Raw genomic sequence first — 23082 nt, 5'->3', positions numbered from 1 at the left:
AGCGGATTCATGGTAGGTGGTGTTTAATGTTTGCATATAAACAACTTTGTGTGAATATTATTGATAGCTTTAACATATGTGATGATGTATATATGATAGATTTTTTGGTTCATAAATAAATAAATAATGTGTATATTTACTTGTTTCTTAACAATATTATACTAATCTAGTAAGTCTAAGTATAAATAATGTTAAAAAATATTATTATATTTATGTGTAATATTTTATAATTATAATATTGTATTTTAAAAATATATACCACCCATACCATATGATATACATTTATGAATATATATTTTTATTCATTACTTACTTTTTAATTATATATATATTAATAAAAAATAAAATAAAATAAAATTCTTTTTAAAAGGGCAATTTTGTCAATTAAAGCATTCTGATTCCCTTTCTTGGTTATATAAACAAGATAAAATGATTTTGATTCCTTTTCCACTCAGTTTTAGTAAATAACATAATACAATAATAATTTCGATTCTTCTAGATTTTTTTCCCATTCATTTCTCCTATTGATTTATTCTAATTCTGATTACTATTTAGTAAACGTGCCCTCAAAGATCAAACTTTAAGACTCTTAATTTCCTAACCATCAACACTCTCCCTCAAGCTGGACTATAGATATTGATGAGTCAAAGCTTGTTTACTAGGAAATCAAATACTTGATCGGATAGCCCCTTTGTGAGAATATCAGCTAGTTGTTGATCAGTATGCACATATCTAATGTTGATAATTCCTCCATCAATCTTTTCTTTAATAAAGTGACGGTCAACTTCCACGTGTTTAGTTCTGTCGTGATATACATGGTTATGTGCAATGCTAATGGTAGATTGGTCGTCACAGTAGAGCTGAATAGATGCTTCATATTCAATCTTTAATTCCTTTAGTAGACGTTTGATCCATATTGCTTCACATACTCCATGGGTCATGGCTCTATATTCAGCTTCTGCACTGCTTCTCGCAACCACTGTTTGCTTTTTACTCCGCCATGTTACCACATTTCCCCATATCATTGTGCAATATCCAGATGTAGACTTCCTATCATCAATTGAACCAGCCCAGTCTGCATCTGTAAAAACCTCAACCTTTCTTTCAGTAGTCTTCCTAAAGAAAAGGCCATTTCCAGGTGTTTGTTTGAGATACCTCAAAATTCTATATACTGCATTGAGATGTCCCTGACACGGATCATGCATATATTGACTGACTAGACTTACTGCAAAGGCAATGTCATGTCTAGTATGTGAGAGGTAGATGAGTTTTCCTACTAGTTGTTGATACCTTCCCTTGTCAACTGGACCTCCTTCAAACATTTTCTTTTTGTCTCTAAGCTCGTTTGGAGTTTTGTTGGGCCTGCTTCCGAGCATGCATGTCTCCTTTAGTAGGTCTAGAGTGTATTTTCTTTGGGACACGAAAATACCTCTTTTGCTTCTAGCGAATTCCATACCCAGAAAATACTTGAGTGCGCCGAGATCTTTGACTTCAAACTCCTTTGCCAATATTTTTTTGATTGAATTTATCTCTTCAGTGTGATTACCAGTGATAATTATGTCATCAACATACACAATCAATACTGCCATTTTTCCAATTTCTGAGTGTTTAACAAAGAGATTGTGATCAGTCTGACCTTGATTGTATCCAAGTCCTTTTACAACTTTCAGGAACTAATTAAACCATGCTCGAGGAGATTGTTTCAAGCCATAGAGCGATTTGTTCAGCTTGCAGACTGTGTTTGTCTTGAGAGATTCTTCAAATCCTGGAGGCTGACTGATAACTCTACAAAATAGAGTTATTTTACCACTTTTTATGTGCTAATTGTTGCTTAATTCTTGAGTTTTTAATTGATTTATTAAGTTTTAAAGTAATTTTGATTTTTTTAGGTTTATTTTGATTGTATTTATTTTTGTGTGTTTTTATAGTTATTTTGTTGTAAAATGTTGTAGTTAATTATTAGAATTATTGTTGTTTAATTTGAGGTAAAAAATGTTGTATTATTGAACTTAAATGTAAAATATAAATTAAGTTATAATTAATACTTTCAAAGAATTAACTTGATTTATTTTATAGATGAAAATATTTTATTATGATTTAGTTTATGTTTATTTTGCAAGGAATTTATTGCAATTTTGGGCTTTGAAAAGTAAGGAAAATAAAGAAAAAAATTGGTATTTTTGAGAATTTAAAAAGAGAAGCTGCCTTGCACCCCACAGGTCCACGCACAGTCGAGCCCGAAGCTGCCTTAGCCCAGTCGTGCTCCAGCAACGCCTCCAGCCTCCCAGCCACGGGCCTGCCTCCTTCCTTTCTCCCCAGGCCCAACAGCTGCCCAGCCGAAGCCTTCATCGCCTACCCAAATTGGTGGGTAGGCGATTCGTAACCTGTTTATTTCTCCTGGAATATACCCAAATCTCTTTCTGTATGTTTTGGTCTTGAGGATGACCTACTGGTTCAGTGATTTTATGAGTAATTGTCTGAGGAGAGATTGGTGGATTTTCTGGTTTAGGAGGGAAAGTCGGAATATCTGGTTCAGAAGAAAGAGGAGTGGAAGAAGAAAATGGAGCAGGAGTGGTTAAGGGTAATTCTAACCCCCACGACCACTGACCTTCTTGCTGGTAATGGTTAGACTCCCCCTGAAGCGATGTGGGAGTGAAGTAAGGAGTATCCTCAAAAAAGGTGACATCACATGAGATAAATGATCTTTTTGTGATGGGACAATAACACCGATAACCTTTTTGGGTAGGACAGTAACCCAAAAATATTGTCTTAATGGCTCAAGGATCAAATTTACTCCGATGGTGGGAGTGAACATGTACAAAAGCAGTACAACCAAATACTTTAACTGATATAGTATTTGTAGAGATCTGAGGATATAGAGATTGGAGAACAAAATATGGTGTTTTGAACTGAAGGGGGGCGACTAGGGAGACGATTAATGAGGTAAGCAGCGGTAAGGATAGTGTCGCCCCAAAGGTATTTAGTGATAACTCTACAAAATAGAGTTATTTTACCATAATTTAGATGCTAATTGTTGCTTAGTTATTGAATTTTTAATTGATTTATTAAGTTTTTAAGTAATTTTGAATTTATTAGTCTTATCATGATTTTATATATTTTTGTGTGTTTTTATAGATATTTATTATAATATGTTGTAGTTAATTATTTGAATTATTGTTGTTTAATTTGAGGTAAAAAATGTTGTATTATTGAGCTTAAATGCTAAATATAAATTAAGTTATAATTAATATTTTCAAAGAATTAACTTGATTTATTTTATAGCTGAAAATATTTTATTATGATTTATTTTATATTTATTTTGTAGGGAATTTATGGTATTTCTGGACTTTGAAAAGTAAGGAAAATAAAGAAAGGACATTTTTTTAAAAATGCCATAAGATCAGCCAACTGGCCCAGCTCGAGCTCTCCCAGCTGATGCCACCAAAGCCTCCAACGGGCCCAGGCCCGAAACCAACCTGCCTTCCTCACCAGCAACCTAGTTGGGCCCAATCCAAGACAGCAGCCACACCACACGGACCCAGCTGCACCTCACATTTCAGCCAAAGTCCATAGCTACCTCACCAGCCACATGGGCCTACGAACCACCCCAGGCCCGAGCCCAAACAGCCACAAGCTGCCTTTATCCCCATTTTGAGCCCAACAATTGTATTTTTGTACTTTTTTCCCCTATGTCTAAAATGCTACCTTTTTACCCAATTTTCTCACATATTTCACGACAACATAATCATTACACCTTACAATTTACCTCTACCTGCCATATTTACTTTATTTAATTAATTTAATCAATTTAATTAATTTAAGTTGATTATTTTAATGCTCTCATTTTGGCTATAAATATGGACTTTCAAGACCATTTTAGGGTGCTTAATTTTTGGTTACCATATTCTTTTCTCCCATTTTCTCTCTACCATCCTCTCTTCCATTTTGGGGTTTTTCAAGAGCATTTTCAAGTATGTATTTTGTTTATTTTGTAATTTTTATTCTAGTTATGTGCTTCTAATACTTTTCGTAAGATTATTAAGATCATGATGAAGCAACTTGTAACTAGATAATATTTATGTTGTATGTTGATTTCCCTTGTAATACAACAAAGTTTATGAATTTTTCTTCTTCATATATGTCTTTCATCTTTAATATCTCATATTTTGGATTGTTAGATAATAGGCACTTTGTTCTTCATCTTGCAAAACATAATATTCTTTGTGTAAGATGTGTCATTAAATTGTACACATCCAATGCTTAGAACAAAAATATTATGTTTTGCCTTATAAATAATGTTATTTGATTTTTTGTTGTTTCATTAGGTTGATTCACATTAAATACTTTGAAATTATACTTTTTGAAAAGCGAAGAAAAATACTATCTTTTTAGAAGTAATTTGTGCTTAAAATTATAAATCTATTTGGAAAATGATAGTTTGATTTATTTTAACTATCACTAAAACTTGGGAATCAATATACTAATAAATATTATTAAACTTACATTTTGTGGATTCTAGTATCTTAATAATCTTTCTTTTACAACTTATTTTCAAATCATAATTGGTTTCCTTTGTATTCTCTTAAATAGCTTTATATTAAATCTTTTATTTTATGTTCATGACATTAAATCTCATCAATCTTTGGAGCTAGGTTAAAATTTATTTATTTTGGTTTAAAATAGTTTTGTTTTTTATTTTAGACAACTCATTTGGATTCGATCTCGTGCTTACACGAACACTATATTTCATATATGATTCATGTGCTTGCGAATTTTTAAAACATACCCGTTTTGGGTCCATCATTTAGCAACATGCATAATGAACATAAGAGCACGACCAACTTCTAAGAGATGGCGATTTTTGCGTTCAGCAACCCCATTCAGTTACGGAGTATCAACACACGAGCTTTGATGAATAATCCCATTTTGAAGAAGATAGGGACCGAGAGTGGTATTGAAATACTCAATACCATTGTCGGTACGAAGTATTCTTATTGACATTTGGTACTGTGTTTGGATCATATGATGAAAGTTCTGAAAGACTTGGTATGTTTCAGATTTACTTTTAAGGAGAAAGACCCAAGTGAGACGTGTGTGATCATCGATAAAAGAGATAAACCATCTCTTACCATTAGAAGTATTGACCTTGGAAGGTCCCCATATGTCACTATGAATGAGAGAGAATGTGTTGGAAGGTGTATATATTTTGTGAGGGAACGAAGCACGTGTATGCTTGGAAAATTGACAAATATCACAATGAAAATCAGCAACATTTTTATTGACAAAAAAAAGATGGAAATAAATATTTTAAATATAAAAAACTTGGATGCCTAAGTCGACAATGCCACAACATAATTGTTTTTTAGTCTGAATGTGAAACAAAGTTTGAAACAAAAGATGAACAAGAATTAGAAATAGAATTTGAACCCAAATGCAGTAGAGAAGAAGACTCTTTGACAGGTTGTTGTCTTTCAAAGAAATAAAGTCCGTCACGAATCCTAGCACTGCCAATCATCCTTCCCGATGATAGATCCTGAAATTGACAAGAATTGGACACGAATTTAGCAAAGTAATGATTATCACTGGTTACTTTGTGGATAGAGATTAAATTGCATTGCAAAGAAGGAACATAAATAATTGATTTAAGAATGAGATCAGCAGATAATTTAATAGTGCCTATTCCAACAATAAGAGAATGGGTGCCATTTGCAATTGTGACGCTAGATTTAGTGGAACATGGAAAATAATTATCAAACAAATGTGGTAAATCTGTCATGTGATCAGTGGCTCCTGAATCGATGATCCATGGTGTGTTGGAAGTAGAAGAAAAATTACCAGAGTGTGCAACAGAGGCACTATGAGTCTCAGGACCGGAACTGGGTTTCATGGATGATTGACTCAAAAGAGTGCATAAGTGGGCAAGTTGTTCCCTACTGAACGGAGGGGTAGTCGCACTATTTTGATCAGTGCTACTCTCAGTCTGAGTTTGGTATGCCTTTCTCTCATGTTGGCGGCGAGGAGTCCAGTTGGGTGGTTTACCATGGATTACCCAACAAGTGGATCAAGTATGACCGTGACGTTGGCAGTGATCACACCACGGTCGATCACCCTTACGATTAGGTCGAGGGTCAGGAATGGATTTTCCATGTGGTGGTGGGCCGGATTTTGAAACGAGAGCTGAACTTTCAATGGGTTGTAGTTCAGGAGTAGTGAGCATGACACGACGACGTGATTCTTCACGTCTAACCTCAGAGAATGCTTCTTCAGTATCAGGAAGTGGGGCACGACCCACCAAACGATCTCTGACTTCATCAAGATTACTGTTTAACTCTGTAAGAAAATCAAAAACTCGTTCTTTCTCTAACTGGTGCCGTTGGATCGTAATGCAGTTAGCACATAGTGGTGTTGTATCAAGGTACAAATCGAGCTCCTGCCACAAGTCTTGTAAGTCAAAAAAATATTGGGTAATAGTTTGATTACCTTGCTTGATTTCTTTGAGCTTATTTCAAAATTCTGAGAAGCGTTACCGCGATCAAAATACATTTTCCTGGTAGCATCCCACACCTCCTTAGCAGTCTTAAAGAATAAATATATGCGGCTGATTTTTGAGTCCATTGAATTAAATAGCCACACAAGAACAATTGAATTTTCCGCTTGCCATACCTTGTATGTAGGATCATTGACAAGTGGTACTAAGAGATCACCAGTGATGTATCCTAGCTTACCATGACCACATATAACAAGTTTGACAGATTTGACCCATTGTAAGTAATTTTTTCCATCAAGTTTATGGGTTGTAATATTAAGAGAACCACTATCCAGGTTATAAATGGAGCCTATGGACCCATTGGGCAAAGTTTGGGCTGAGTGAGGCCCAATACTTTCAGAGATGGGCCCAATAGTTTGAGATGATATGTCTTCACTGCTTGACATCTTCTAGACTGTCGAGATGCCTCTGGGCTTTTGAAATGCTGAGAACCTCTAGGCTCCATACGATGGGAGAGGACGCCGAAGACTTGTGCGACTGCTGGGCTGCCGTGCGACAACGACCGCCGAGAGGGCCTAGACAGAAGACAACGACTGAGAGCTACGCCTGGAACTACCGTGCGACTGCCGAGGAGAGCTGAAGCACAAGAAGAGAACATATGCTACCGGTGCTGAAGAAGACAACCGGAACTAGACAAAAATCAGATTGCCAAGAAGAGGAAAAAAAAAGTCTTAGGGCTCTGATACCATGTGCAAATGGTGAGGGAAAAAACTTTCTTGTTGTATATATTCTTCTCTGTCTAAGATTTACAACCTAGGGTTATATATATATATATATATATATAGGCTATACAAGACTTAAACTATTAATTACAAAAATGAGAAACATATGTAGAATAGGAACCGATTCCTATTCCTATGGAACTCAAAGATCAAACTTTAAGACTCTTAATTTCCTAACCCTCAACACTGACTCTCTTCAGTTATTTGGTATTTTGTTAAATTTGAAAACATTGGAGGTTTAAGACCACAAACAGAATATGTTTGGTGGAATAATTGAGGAAATGGTATAATGTAAGTATAGGATAGTACATGTACGCCTAATAAAATCTAGAATGAAAGAGGCATTAAGATTAAGGGGTGCATATATAGAAGTATAAACCATTTGTGCTTAAAGACCTTAAACATGTTCTCTTTCATTTCTTATTACTTGATTGGATTAATTTATTTAAACTTGTTAGAATTAGATTGGAAAAAAGCATATAAGTTTCGGATTAGGAATTGTTGATGCATATATGGGCGGTTTATTAATTATGTAATTAATATCATGACTGAAATTGTAACAATCAATTATAACAAAACATAGATACTAATTTTTGTAAATAATGTAAAAAAACCATTAATGATATAATATAATACTAAATGGTTAAGAATAAATAATAATGATTTACAATAATAATAATAACATTATTTCTATCATACAATTAACACATTTATATAACACTTATTGTTTTAAACTATTTTGAGATTGTGACTACATAATTATTTTGTCAAGTATGGCTGAAATGATAAGAAAGTTGGAGATGTGAATCCTCTCTGATATCTTTTTCACTATTGTTGTTTCATTCAAATAAATAGTACAATTTACAATGTCCTACTACTTTTGTTTGGTCCTAAACACTGTTATGATTTATCCTTAACAATTTTTCTATTATTTTTTTTTTTCAAGTTGTGTGGCCTTCCGAGGTTCAATATTATATTTTTGTTTCCAATGCATCAAAATAGCATAATACTTTCATTATCTGCAATTCATAATTTACATTATGTATTTTACTTATTCAATAGATATGATATATATTGTTGCTTTCAAACACATCAAAATATTTCTTTTATAAAAAAATTTATTCCAAGAATACAATACTATTACTTTATATTATGTCACTCACTCAATGTAAACATTTAAAAACTACAAAAATATAAATCACATACAAGCGCTGTACCGTCTCCTAGTTAATATACTATTAGTAGAGTTACCCTATATTTCCCCCTACGCTGATAGACTCGCTACCTTCTAATTGGTCCTCTACTATGCTACCTCCAACTCCTAAGTTGAGTCGGGCTAAAGCCTGACAAAGTAATGCCACATAGAGATAGAAGAACTACAAGTAGTAACAGAATCTGAAAATAAACATCGGCCAATTCTGCGCTGTCTGAAATGATGAAATTTTAAGTCTGCGACAAATCCCAAGGTCAACCCCGACAGGTGGTGGAAACTAATATGACCTTCCACATTAAGAAGAAACCGTTTGCGTTATTTTGAAATGTCATGCGAACATTAACCAAAATTGTGGCCAAAATTTGCAAACTAGTACAAAGGGCTTCTCATCGGGTTGCATTAAAATTAACACTTGAAATAATTCTCATTCTCTAGCAATGCATATTAACTTAATTGTAAACATTCAAATAGTAATAATTAGAATAAAACCATTCATACTAGTAGAGCTTTACTCCAGGGCTCAAGTCACCGTTTTCGTTTAATTTGAAGACCCGTACGCCTGCCCAAGATCATATTATATTGCATCCTTACCTCGTTCAAAAAAGATGTCCCAAATTCCGCCACCCCGGACAACTTTGCGTACAACAATTAATCCAGTTGCAAACTTACATAAATAGATGGTGATTCAAGAAAATAAATATACCTAAAGTACTCGTTTCTCAAATGACACGAGAAAGACTTTAAAAACACTTGGGAGTATATACAAATCAATGTTCCTGCTTCTTCGCACAAAAGAGAAAAAAAAACAAGCATACTTGACTCTGTCACTATTCATACTGCAACAGATTCAGAGCTGTTGCTCCCTGTGAAATCCTCTTTTCTTTCAACCTGAAGTGATTATCACAATGACAAAAAAATATCAGAACTATTACCATTGTAATTTATGTCGAGCTTTCATAGTTTTTCTTGATAACAATCAATATTCATTGGAGCAAAGACATAAACATAAATTCATACAAGATACATAGGAACATCAATTATCAATATACCATACCTGAACATAATCAGAATTGAAGCTCCCAACAGAATTTTGTTTTCTTTCTGCCTGAAGAGACCGGCACAATGATTCAAGCTTCTCTTTCTGATTTTTTGTTTTTTCTAACTGTTTCTTCAACCGCTCACGCTGCTCAGAGAAATGAAATTTCAATTGGAATTTAATCTGGAAATAAAGATCAACCCCACTTGCATAGCCAAACTCAAAGCAGGTGTTCAGCAAACCAAGAAAGGAATATTTGTTAAAATAGTGACAGGAAAGAGATTTGTGTGGGGCGTGCATGGGGGCTTGTGGGGGTCGAGTGATATGTTGAAGTTTGAAATTATCTTTTACCACCAACTGAATTTATTTTTTTCCCTTTAAGAAACAAACTTGTATTAAATGTCAAGATAATTCAAGGAAAATGTGGTACGAATAACCATAATATATACCAACTGATGAACAACTTGAAAGCTAGAAATCACATAAATATAATACCTCATCAACAAGCTCAATAAGAGTAATGTCTGATTTCTCAGTCTTGCTCTTCAACATTGAATTTTCCTTCTTCAGTTCCTTTATCGATTTTGCCATCTATGTTTTACATACACAAGAAGCAGACTGCTGCGTAAATTAAAACATTATGATACCAAAACAATCAAAATTGAGTGTCTTAATCAGATGATTCAAGAAAAGAATATACCTTCTGAATCTCCTGTTTAAAAGTTTCAAAAACCTCGTTGCTTTTTAACAATGCTTCCTGCAAAATGATTTTTAAAAAGAAAGAAAAAATTAATGAACATTTGACCAGAAATATAGCCATACAATTACAATATGAACACAAGTATGTGGTGTACCACTGTGCCTTCCACACAGGTCGACAAAGATTCACTTTGCTTGTATGCTCATAAAAGAAAAAGTAGAAGGATTGGAGAATTTTTTTATAATACCTATTTATTTTATTCATCTACTATCATTCCCTTCTGTATTATTTTTACTACTACTACAACTATTATTATTAATGCAACAAGCCATTGCAAGCAACCTTGCCACATTTAATAGAGTACAAGGCAACAAGCTTGGGATTTCCTTCAACCAATTAAGGAAACAATTTGAACTTGCTCTATGTCAGTGAACTTGTCTAAACCAACTTCTTATTTTACTGCTTGTTGTTTGAAAGTACTAAAATTAAGATATAAGTGGCTATATAAATTTATGTGTATATACTTTGAAAGTAGAGATGCACACACAACACACACCATGGTGCAGAAACTATAGGTCTTTTATTTGATTGGTATAAATTTGAGGTTCTTGATAAGAAGGGTTATACCCAGAAGACTCTAAGATGACTGCGCATCGACTTGTTTAACAAAGTAATGGAATGGAATCTAGATATCTGTAAATGAATCCATTCCTTGTATCCTCAATCATGAGCTTCTAAAAAAGAGTTGATGATACAAGGTAGGACAAAACATGGAGAAACTTGACCTGGAATTGTTGGAACTTTTCTCCATCAGCTGTCAATTGTAAACGCAAGTTCTTTTCCGTTGCTAGCAATTGTGACACTTGTTCAGCATATACCTTTATCCGGGACTGTTCCTGCCCTAGTTTCTCTTCATGTTGTTTAATCTTCAAATCAGAAATCTGAAGTTCCAAGCTTTTTTGCTTTAACTGTGCATTATAATCCAAACAAATTACTTGGTCATCAAAGAACAACATTAACAGCATATCCTGATACAATAACTCCAGCAAGTGAAAAAAAAATTGTACCCTTTGTTCATGATGTTGTTCTGAAAGAGTATACTGATCAGCTAGTTGTTTCAGCTTCGTTCTTAACCTGAACATAGAGCACCATATTATAAAATTCTTCTTCTCACTCTCTAATAGTTAATTGTTCCAACAGAATATATATTTAATGGAAAGCTAGGCCTTAAAGATTGGAGATTCTATTTACTCGAAAGACACTAACCAGAAGACCTGAGATGAAGTTCAAATTTTACAATCAAAATATTATGTAAGGTTTGCATCTTTTTCCACTCACCCACAAGTTGTTTATGGGTAATAGACATAAACAAGACAGAAACCATGCACGGGGAACTGGGATTGATCCCCAACTAAATATTTTAGTGGTGGAAAATAGATTTGTGTATAGCATAGCTGACAATATTAATAATAATAATTACAAAAAAAATGTGACACGATATAAATAGTATGCATAGATCACATATCCCATTCTGTTTTATTTTATTTTATTAAATAGTATGATAATAAATAAGAAATATAATTTTATTTTAGTGGGAGCATCATGTCCACCTATTATTAAAATCGGTGAGGATGAAATGAAACAATATTAAGTTATAGTTTCTCTAGAACAATTGTGGTCTTACATCTCATTCTCCTTCAACTGAGAGAGGTATTCATCCTTTTGCTCATCTAGCTTATTGCTCACATCCTATAACAAAAGGAAACATATGCAATAACAATTTTATTATTTAAGCAACAACAATATGTCAAAAACCTTTATAAGCAATAACCACCAAGGAAAATGCCATAACCATTTTATTATTAAAGCATCACCAATATGTCAAAAACATTTGGCCGCTGACTAAGATCTAATCACAACAGCTTGCCCTGTATGCAGGGGCGGACCCACATGGAGTGAGTGTGGGCGGCCGCCCCTACTAAAAAAATATATATATAAAAATTTTTTGAAAAAATATATGTATTTCAATTAATCAATGTATATATTTTTAATTGAAGCTAATATTTAAAAGCAAATGGGTAAGTTGACATATATAGATCACCCTAACAAGGGTTCAAACTCCACTGGCGCTTTTTTACTTTATACATGCAATTAATATTTAAAAAAAAAATTGGCTTATTATATATATATTTTTTTTAAAATCCCCCCCCTAAATTTAATTCCTGGGTCCATCACTGCCTGTATGCATGGTTCTTATCTAGTAAATCAAGGTAAAGTAATACTAAGTTCCATGCATTATATATGCAAAATAATTCAAGATACAAAGCTTCAAAATTGTAATTAAAATCACAATAGATGCTTCAGCAAGTTGTACACACAGATATATACTTATTATCAATATCAGCATCACGAATTAAATAGAATTCTATATTGAAGATAAAGATTCGGTTACACTGGTGAAAGTAGTTCGAGAGACCTTCCACTCTCCCAATTCCAATCCCCACAATACCCGAAGCCTCTTTTCAAACTAGGGAAGAGTAATTATAGATGTAGAAAACTAGGGAGAGAGAATTAGAGCGAAAACTGCTCCAACAATAGGAGTTAACCGAAGATATTTATTAATTTATTCAAGTTTTGCCTTAAATTTTAGTGTTATGATTTGTTTTTATGATTTATTAGTTTTGATTATTAGTGTTTAGAAATATACAGTTAAAAAAATACATTTGTAATAAAAGATTTGAGGCTTAAACTAATCTTTATAAACATTATCTCTCTATGGCCTCAAGTCTAGTTTGACAGACTCACAATAGTATTAAGGCAATGGCTACACTCAATGCCAATCCGATCACACTATTTGTGAGACATGCAGTTAGTGGGAGACTCATTGTATATGTAGATGACTTACTGGAAATTGTGAAGAGGAAATGATTCATCTCATACATCTGCTCTCCAGAGAATTTGATACCAAGGATCTAGGACAACTAAAGTATTTTTGGGAATGGAAGCGGCTAGGTCAAGCCAAGGTATCTCAACTGCCACGTCTGAGGAAAGAAAGGCTCTGATGCCACTGTTAGGACCCAAAACCTAGACATGACAGTAACCAAGATACTTAGAGACACTTAAAGAAGCAGCTAGGACAATTAGAGAATGAGAAAAAAAAACTTTGAGCTGAAAGAATTCTGTATAGAAGATAAAGATTCAGTTACAATGGTAGTTCGAGAGACCTTCCACTCCCAATTCCAATCCCAAGGATACCAATACCCAAATGCCTTCTGAAACTAATTAAGGGTATTTATAGAATATATCCAGGACGGACTAACTAAAAAAAATAATATTATAAAAAACATAATAAAACCTCTTAGTCTTTCTTGTTTCTCCTAACATAAGTACTATTTATATGGGGCCTATTAGTAATGTCCAAACTTTAACTACCCCTTAAACACTTCCTTGTTTCCACTGCTTAAATCTATTTCTGGAATTCTGAGTAAAAAGTCTATATATTATACCAAAAGTTATTAGTTTTCAAATATTATAAGTATTTTGATACAACATTAATGATTATGAAATCACATTCACACTACAGGCGCCAAAGTACATCCAAGCAAAAGCAAAAAAAAAAAATTAAAATTAGGAAGAAGTTTGATCAAAGAAAAAGTCTGCAACAAAAAGATGCAAACATCATCCTAGCAGTTTTCACCATGGAAAGATAAAACAATTGTGAAGTACGAGCTTATAAAAGACTTGAGAGAGAGAGAGAGAGAGCCAACCTTTATTGCATCTTGGAACCTGGCTGATAAGTCTAGCCTCAAATTTTGCCCCTCCGTTGACACCCTTTTGCATTCATCCTGTTCAATTGTCAGCAAAGTCTTACACAATCATACAAGAACAAAACAAAAACAAGAAAAAGATGGAAAGAAAAAAGGGTGTTTGCGGAGGGAACTTTCAGGTTATTCTCTCTCTCAAAAGTGGTAAGAAAATCCAACAACAGGGCCAGCAAATTAGTCAGAAAGTTGATACATGTATGTACATATATATATTATGATCTCAACGAGTTGTGTTAACAACAACAATCACAACTACTTCCCGAGTTCTCACTAGAAGAAGTAAATATATGCATCAAATGAACCACACTTCCAACCAAAAACCAACCTACAAATAGTAAGGGTGCTGAGCACAGAAAAATTACTTACCATAAGAATTTTGTTTTGACGCTGTAATTCTCTACAAAGTGACTCAAGTTTATCTCGAACAGCAATGGCTATAAAAGATAAGAGGGCACGACCAAAAAATTTATCAATTAGAAATAACCTTGCTTATATTCAAACATATTAAAAACATGGAAATATTAGATCTGAAATTTGTTCTAAGAAAATTAGAAACCAAAACCAACCTGCCCATTGGTAAATAAGGAGCTCAAGGTGTAACTAAAATGTTACTATAATGATTTCAACATATACCTGAATCCCTTTCAGCAAGAACTTGTTGATATTTCAAAGTGAACTCTAAAAACTCTTGTTCTGATTTAGAGGTGCGCTTCACACTCTTACGCTTGGTCTCACGAATTTCCTGTATAAAAAAGGATCCAACATACAAAGCTTAATAAAGTAACTTTTGAGTGACGTACACTTTATGTTCCATGAAAAGGGCAAGTAAAATTTATATCCAAAAAAATAGTGAGTGATGACTAAATAACAGCAAACTAGGTCCACTAGGCATGACTAGCAAAAGTTCATACAAAAACGAAGCAAATAGAATATTCTTTTCCTAGGATATTGAAACATCATAGAGTGTTGAGTTCGTGGAATATATATTTAAAAAAAAATGAACCTCTATGAATTTCTGAGTCTCAAAATAATGAAGTTATCCTATCAATACATCTTCAAACTTCATACTCAAGTTTGGGTATTAAAGAAAAAGGAGTAAGGCAAACTAAATTTTATTATTAGTTTAGTCTTTACAACATAGGAAGCAAACATGGAAAAGTACTGACGGGTTTTCTGTTTTTCAAAGTATTGGTAGTTGGTGCACTTGAGTGGCCTTCAATGGCTGCAAAATGATACACGAAAAATTAATATCAAGAATTCAAAACCAAAGGAATAAAAATAATTGGTGAAACATGCAAATTTAAGTTTCAGAGGAATGTGGGACATCACAAGGATCAGATAACTACGTCTCTCTAAACTTTGACATTTTTCTGTAAGTTGTTTCTTTTCCTCACAGCATTCCAATACCCCAACTGAAGCCTCTGAATTTGGCGCAACAAGTGAACCTTCTGTATGCTCCATAGAGTTCTTACTTGGTGCCTCAATTGAAGTATCAAAACTATCTGATTCAGATAATACAACAGGAAAAGTTCTCAGCTTTTGTGTCTTCTCTGTCCTACTCTGACTATGCTGAAACTCATTTGCTGCGGATTCATTCGAGCAATCTGTGGTATTTCCCTCCTTGTAACTGGGTAAAGGTTTCTCCTGTTCTAAGTTAGGAGTTTGAGGAGCCAGAGGTTCTGGGAAGCTCTCAACAAATCCATCAGGCAATGAATCCACTTCAGGAAGCTGATTTGCATCCGGGTTTTCCATATTATCTATGATTTCAAAATCCTTGATTAGAATTATCAAAATTTATAACCAGGGGTGCACTATATAATAAAAGGAGATAAATTGAAAAACTATTAATCTATTTGGTTCCAATTTTCAAATGATATGTCAAAATCAACCTAATTAACTTATCAGTCAGACAAGCCAACTAACAAAAATTCTTGATACCCAACTGGAGTTTCTACATTCCCATCTTGAACACAAATCTAGACTCTTTGAAACAAAGCTAGATTAGGCACAAATCGAACATTAGAAATTTTCTCAAAAAAATTCTACCCCTTCCCTTTTCACCCAAAAATGGACATTGAGATAGGAGAGCCACTAAAAAAAAAACTCAGCATAACCAGAAAAATCAGTTTTAAATTTGTTTGAATTCAAAAAATGTTACCACCATATCTCATTTAGTTGCCTTAAAAAAACACAACTTCTTTGTAGATTAAATTCTCAAAGAGAGTAAAGAGTCTCAACATAGACATAGAAATAGGGGATCCTGGACTCTTTCCCGCAAATCAAACAGGTCATAAAATTGTGAACATTTGAAAAGAGAGAGAAGTTACCAGGTGATGGAGAGAAAGAGGAGAGTGGTTCACTCTTACGCCAATCTGAAGCGATTCTTTTACTCTGGACATTTTGTAATTTTAATTTTGTGGATGCAAAAAACACAATTTTGTCTAAATTGTATTGTTTTCTAATTCTAGGAACTTGTTATTATCTTAAAAAATTTACATAATGTTTTTTCAACTTTATTTATAAAAATAGTATACAAAAATTATTATATAATTATTCTGGAATACTATTAAAACTCAGCCCCCTCTAATTTCCCAAAACTTTATACCAACTTAAAAAGTAATTCCAAGCTAATAATAAATCACCAAGGACGTCGTATTAAGACTCATTCCAAATGCATACCAAAATATTTACATTGGAGAGATGCATGCTCACCTTGAGAAGACTCGGAGAATACAGACATTGGAATAAAATCTTTGGACATTTCCATAGAGTAACACTTTGGTATATTGGCAGATTCTGCACCAGCCAATTCAATGGTGAACTGCAGGTTATTATCAAGAAGAGGAGTGTTACGGTCAACCTCCACCCCAAAAACACGTCAGATTATTTTGTTTCCAATTTTTTTTCATTGCAACACTACTACAGAAAGTTTTAAGGACTCTCTTTGCGAGTTCTTAAAAAGTTTTAAGAACACCCTAGTGCGAGTGTGAGTCCTTAAAGGTAGTGCCCTAAAAGCACAGGTATTAAGTACACCCAATGTGAGTCCTTCAAAGAAGCTGTAAGACACTCTTTGCACGTCCTAAAAACTGGACTTTAAGTGTGTCCTTAAAAATTACATTTATAATTTTGTAAAAAATTAATTTATATTTATATTCAATTGTAATTTCTATGATATATAATATAATTATTAAAAATTTTAAATAAATTCAAATTTAATTAAATATTAACAAGAAAATATATACAGAACTAAATCTTTCGTCGTCCTCTGTAAGGAAATGTAATAATATTAATATCAAATTACTACTCTAAATCTCGTGAAAATAAAGTCTCAAAATAAAAATAAAAAATATATACATACAAAAACTCAAACCACCTCTAACTCCTAATAACAATCTAAAAATTTCAATATGAATAACAACACTTGTGATGGATTCCTCAAACAATTTCTTCTTCCCTTTAGAAAAAGATCTCCATCATTACACCCATATAATTCCCAAATAAACATATCATAAGGAAAACTAATTGCATCTATTATCTAATATATAAGATCGGTAATCAACTCAATAAAACAAAGACAATAAAAAGAGATAAGTAACCATAACAAAGACTTGTTGTCTATAGCCATTTGGCTTGCATTACTAAGAAGCCCAAAAGAGGACTCATGAGCTCTCACATAGATATATTACGTAGAAATTAAAATTTTAAAATAACAGCCTTTACCCAAGCCAAAAGAAAAGGGTACAAACAAAGACAAAGTAAGCAAAACAAAACGAACGAAGTACAAAAATGAAGATGTTTTGTCCACCAAGTACTTGATTTCACTTAATTTATTTATTAACAAAGTTGGAACCTTAGTCCCCATCCCATTACATATCACACTCCAATAGTTAAAAAAGTATATACCATATCATAATCAAAATACGTATGCACCATATCTCCAAATGTATTTCTTATACATTTTTGTTAGCTTGGTTTTTGTTTGCAGAGGAAAAAGAAACTTCCAATTTTCTAAGTTTAAATGTGTTTAAAATTTGGATTATATATTCCACAATTAAAATTTTATAGAAAAAAAAGGACAAGACGCAGATCATATAAAACAATAAAAGATTTGAAGGCAAGTCGTATACATTATGTTTAACAAAATAAATCTAAATACATGAACAACCATTAAGTGCATCAACATTTGCATTCTTATCTTTCTCTTAAACATTTTTCTTATTCATGTATATATATATATATATATATATATATAACAACAGATTAGACAAAGCCTTTGCAGCCACTTTTGTTTTTCTCTTCAACAGTCTTACGAACAGTGGCACTACACAATAATAACCCCTTTGATGCTCTTCTTAGTCTTCAAATTGGTATATTAATATTCCAATTGAATTGCTCTCATTAACTACAGCGTGTTTCACTCAAAAGAACAAATTATTGTATAGTCGGATTTTTTTTTAAAAATGCATCAAAACAAACTAAAATAAAAGTTTTACCCACTCAAAATCTGAAATTAGAATATGAAATTAGTGGGTGCAAAACTATCAAAACCCTCTTCACTCAAACTCACATATAAAACAAAGATTAAAACCAAATAAACCAAATTTAGATAGAATATTTCAGATTTTCATGAATGGGAACTATTATTTATCAAAGAAATGGAAATAATTGAGGGAGAAATACCTTGGTGCGCTGAAAATGGAGAATACAAACGCAGCCGCTGTCCTCTAGGCTTGACGCCGCCGGAAATGGCGCAGTCGGCGCCTAAAATGGTCCACGTCGCCGGAGATGGAGCAGGTACCGAGAGAACCCTTTGTGTGGCTGGTCCTTTGCGCGGCTAGTTCTTTCTTTGCAGCAGAAATGTCAAGGGTTTCTAGTGAAATGAGACCCTTTTATTGATACAATAAATATAATAATTAAAATAAATAATATATCCAATAGTTTTAATATACAAAAATATTCAAATAATATTATATAATTGACATTATAATATATATTATTACCATGTGACCACTTAGTACTCACAACCACGTTTTTTTATTGTTGGTTTTATTTTCTTTCACTTTATCATCACCTCTAACTTATTGCTCTATTTTATTTTATTTTTTTGTGGGAACTTATTGCTCTAATTTAAAATCAAATTATATAATTTATTTTTTCTAATCCAAATACTGTTAAATTTCCATAAAATTGTTGGAAGTTCATGTCATTAATAAGTGTGATTACATATATAATATATTTTAAAATTGTAAATATTGTCTATAATTTTAATAAATACTGATTTTATTTTTTTAAATATATATAATAAAATAAATTATAATTTTAAAGTATATATAAACTAAAAAATATAAATTTTGTAATAGTTATTTTCGTCAATTACCCTTTATTTATAAAAAATAATTTTTAGACCTTATGTTTTCTCAAAAAAAATAAAAAATAAATAAATAGATAAGTCGATTATTTGAACACTATATTTAAACCAATTACTCATTTTGACATTTTATTTATAAAAATTAACATTTGGACCATGCATATATTCAAAATGTTAAAAATTATTTATAAAAAATAAATTATATATAATATATGCTTTGTGCAAGAGTTCACACTATTTTGAACCTTCTATTTTAGCTGATCATCTGTTTGGACATTTTATTTAAAAAAATTAACTTTTGGACCTCATGTTTTTTTCAAAATGTTAAAATTTTGGTATATATAGGTAGATTATTTGAACTACATGTATTTGAATACCTAATTAGACCATTTATTTTAAAATTTTAAAATTTGGACCTCGTGTTTTGTCAAAATATTAAAAATAGGTATATTAGATAGATTATTTGAACAACATGTATTTTGTTCGATTACTTATTTGAACCCTTAATTTTTAAAATGGTCAAATAAATTATTAAAAATTTATTTTATTTTATTTTAAAGAATTAACTTTCGAACCTCGTGTTTTGCCAAAACTTTTAAAAAAATATGTATATATAGATAGATTTTTTGAACTACGTGTATTCGATTACCTGTTTAGACAATTTATTTTAAAAAAACTAATTTTTGGACCTCATGTTTGGTCAAAACGTTAAAAATAGGTATATATAGATAGATTATTTGAATCACGTGTATTTTGGTCGATTACTTATTTGGACCCTTTATTTTTAAAATGATGAAATAGATTATTAAAAATTTTGTTTTATTTTAAAAAATTAATTTTTGAACCTTGTGTTTTGTCAAAACGTTAAAGATATGTATATATAGATAGATTATTTAAACCACATGTATTCGATTACCTGTTTAGACCCTTTATTTTAAATAATTAATTTTTGAACTTCGTGTTTTATCAAAAACGTTACAAATATGTTTGTATAGATAGATTATTTGAACCACATATATTTTGGTCGATTATTTATTTAGATCTTTTATTTTTAAAATGGTAAAATAAATTATTAAAAATTTGTCGAACAAAGAGTTAGTATTGAAGTTTTGGAAATAATATTTGACTAAAATATAGTGGATCATAATATATTTTTCTTTTATGTAATTGTGTTATAGTTTAATGTTTAAATAATTTAAATATATTTATGTATGTCTATTATTATATATAGATAGATATTTACAAATTAAAATAAAATAAAATAGAAAAGTAGAATAAATAAATGAGGAAAAAATAGATAGAGTAATTTAGATAAATTTTAGAGTATCACATCATCTTCTTGGTGCTCTCCTTGATATAAATATATAGATATTTATATAATAATTTTTACATATATGACATCTAAATACAATGTTGATATATATATATAAAATACAATAATATTTAAAAAGAAATTAATAATAGAAAAAGTCATAGTGTAGACAGTAGTATACATGCATCAACTATTTTTAGTTTCTAATGTATCTCACAATGTCCTTTGATGAATTTGATAAAGAAGAAAATACTCAATCACTTGATAAAAAATAAACTATTACACAAATTTATAAGATAAAAAAATTATATGTATGCATTAATTGTTTTTAAATAAACATGATTTAATTATTTAAATTGTTAGAATATTGTTTGGCAAATACTTTTCTAGACCATATATTTTGTTTATCATGATTTTCTATGAATTAAAATAAGATTTTATGTGCTGTAAAAATCGCGGATGACTCACCTTTGAGTTGTCAAATGTTTTATTCTCATCTTAAAGCATTCCCAATATGGAAATTACAAATCTTTAAGATATGATTTCAGCACAATAATTTTGTGCATATTAAATCACATATCCTTAAGATATTATCTGTTCTTTGTGTGATTTAGTTTTCAAATGAATTTGGACCTAATTATTCTCAAGTACAGAATTTGCATAGTCGGATGGATAACCTATCAAGATAGAATCAGACAGACTGGCACATTGTTTCCTTAATAAAGAAATTTGCAAATCATTTCTTTATTGCTCCAGATGTCAAGAGATCCTCTTCTGAGCGCTCAAGCAGCTATAAATAGATAGTTAGGGCTCTTGAATCATTGTCTCTCTAATTGTGAAAAAAGTTTGATAATATTTTGATTTCTTAAAGAGCATTTTTTTTCTTTGTTTATGTAAAGGCTAAGTTGTTCACCTTAGTCCTTGAAACTGTGTTCTGTGCACCTTGCTGTATGTATACCGTTTGTTCTTTATAACAAGTTTGTGGTTTTGGTGAACGTGTTCCTAAGGATCTTCAAGAGAAGATTTCTTCGACTCACTTCGGGAGGAAGAGAGCACTCGCTATTATTTGAAGGGAGTTCAAGAGAATCAACGTTTCAACAAAATCAAATTCGTAAAGAAAAATACCACAAGATTGTGGCAATAGCTTAAGAGGGAGTCTTACTTTGTTTAAGTCAATGCTTGTGTACAATTTCATTCTTTACTAATTTATTTATTCTTTGGGTGTGGCCTCGTAGATGTAGGTTATCTGAAAGAATTTCTGAACCACGTAAAAATCCTCGTGTGTTGATTTTTACCTGTTTTTTCTGTTTCTATTATAACAGTTGCATAAGTAGTGTTAACAAAATTGAAATTTGTCGAAACAAGTTAATCAATATTCCGTATTTAATTAAGTTGTTTATTTTAAATCACTTGGCAATATTAAAATACAGAATTTCAATTGGTATCAGAGCGGGTCACTAAATTCTTAGTGCGTTCTTGTATTTTTTTCGTTTGTTTTGTACCTTGTGAAATGTCTTTCTTTGCAGAAGGTGGTTCAATAACACGTCCTCCCTTGTTGAATGACTCTAACTATCCTTAATGGAAAGTTAGAATGAAAGCTTTCATCAAATCATTGGATGAAAAGGCATGGAGATCAATCTTAATAGGTTGGACACCACCTACTGAATTTGATGATCTCACAAAGGTAAAATCTAAAATCAACTGGATTGATGCTAAAGATAAATTGTCTAGTTATAATAACAAAGCTCTGCATGCTATCTTTAATGATGCTGGTGAAGGATATATAAAATTAATTTCTTCATGTGAGTCCGCCAAAGAAGCTTGGCAAATTCTTCAAACTCAATTTGAAGGAACTGCTGATGTCAAGCGCTCTAGGCTTGTAATGTTAACTACAAGGTTTGAAAATCTTAGAATGACTGAAACTGAGTCTCTCACCGAATTCTATGAAAGATTATATGATATTGCCAATGAATATTTTGCCTCGGGTGAAAAATTGGAAAATAATGTGTTAGTTCAAAAAATTGTTAGAGTTCTTCCTGAGAGATTTCAAACTAAGCTCACAACTATTGAGGAGGCAAAAAATCTTGACACAATGAAAGTAGAGGATTTGATGGTTTCACTACAAACTTTTGAACTAAATTGTTGACCCTCGTTTTGGTTAACTAACACGGAGTCAAATGCTTGATGTGATGGAAAGTGTTGAAATATATCTAATGGAAAGAACAGTAAACGACGCAACAAATTATAGTAGTTCAGCCCCATGAATTGGTAATGATCTACGTCTACTTAAGCTATTATTAATATTAATTCTCAAAGGAGTGATCAAAGAACTAGGGTTCTCCGAGTTTCACAGCCTTAGA

General features: G+C 31.9%; 2 protein-coding genes across 10 annotated transcripts; both read right to left on the bottom strand.

Annotated features, from left to right (window-relative positions):
* Positions 1-644: 644 nt before the first annotated feature.
* Positions 645-1589, bottom strand: LOC133796127 (uncharacterized mitochondrial protein AtMg00810-like). Its single transcript, XM_062233608.1, has one exon. It carries the CDS (start codon positions 1587-1589, stop codon positions 645-647), a length of 945 nt encoding a protein of 314 aa, XP_062089592.1.
* A 7311-nt stretch (positions 1590-8900) lies between these two features.
* On the bottom strand, positions 8901-18922 carry LOC133798526 (uncharacterized). Of its 9 annotated transcripts, XM_062236854.1 has the most exons (15): positions 18723-18913; positions 16755-16863; positions 16370-16433; positions 15389-15799; positions 15209-15264; positions 14676-14784; positions 14409-14476; positions 13986-14063; positions 11903-11967; positions 11286-11352; positions 11004-11186; positions 10219-10275; positions 10014-10109; positions 9537-9665; positions 8901-9370 (listed from the first exon to the last, which is right to left on the bottom strand). In XM_062236854.1, exons 4-15 carry the CDS (start codon positions 15792-15794, stop codon positions 9314-9316), a joined length of 1371 nt encoding a protein of 456 aa, XP_062092838.1. In that variant the 5' UTR covers positions 15795-15799; positions 16370-16433; positions 16755-16863; positions 18723-18913; the 3' UTR covers positions 8901-9313. The 9 variants fall into 9 exon arrangements, 8 of the variants coding, with proteins under 8 accessions (XP_062092838.1, XP_062092835.1, XP_062092837.1 ...); XM_062236851.1 differs by lacking the exon at positions 16370-16433 and having other exon boundaries at positions 18723-18922; XM_062236853.1 differs by lacking the exon at positions 16370-16433 and having other exon boundaries at positions 16755-16838.
* Between the last annotated feature and the right edge of the window lie 4160 nt (positions 18923-23082).

The sequence above is a fragment of the Humulus lupulus genome, chromosome 8 (assembly GCF_963169125.1).
Source record: "Humulus lupulus chromosome 8, drHumLupu1.1, whole genome shotgun sequence".
NCBI classification, from domain to species: domain Eukaryota; kingdom Viridiplantae; phylum Streptophyta; class Magnoliopsida; order Rosales; family Cannabaceae; genus Humulus; species Humulus lupulus.
The sequence above is the reverse complement of the archived record's forward strand: the minus strand, read 5'-3'. Positions and strand labels throughout refer to the sequence as shown.

Excerpts from the sequence above, each read along its gene's own strand:
- LOC133796127 (XM_062233608.1), bottom strand. The coding sequence starts at position 1,589 with ATGGCAGTATTGATTGTGTATGTTGATGACATAATTATCACTGGTAAT.
- LOC133798526 (XM_062236851.1), bottom strand. The coding sequence starts at position 16,809 with ATGGAAATGTCCAAAGATTTTATTCCAATGTCTGTATTCTCCGAGTCT. Across the intron at positions 15,265-15,388 it reads ATGTCAAAGTTTAGAGAGAC|CCATTGAAGGCCACTCAAGT; the intron begins GTAGTTATCTGA and ends ATCATTTTGCAG. Across the intron at positions 11,187-11,285 it reads AACAACATCATGAACAAAGG|TTAAAGCAAAAAAGCTTGGA; the intron begins GTACAATTTTTT and ends TATAATGCACAG.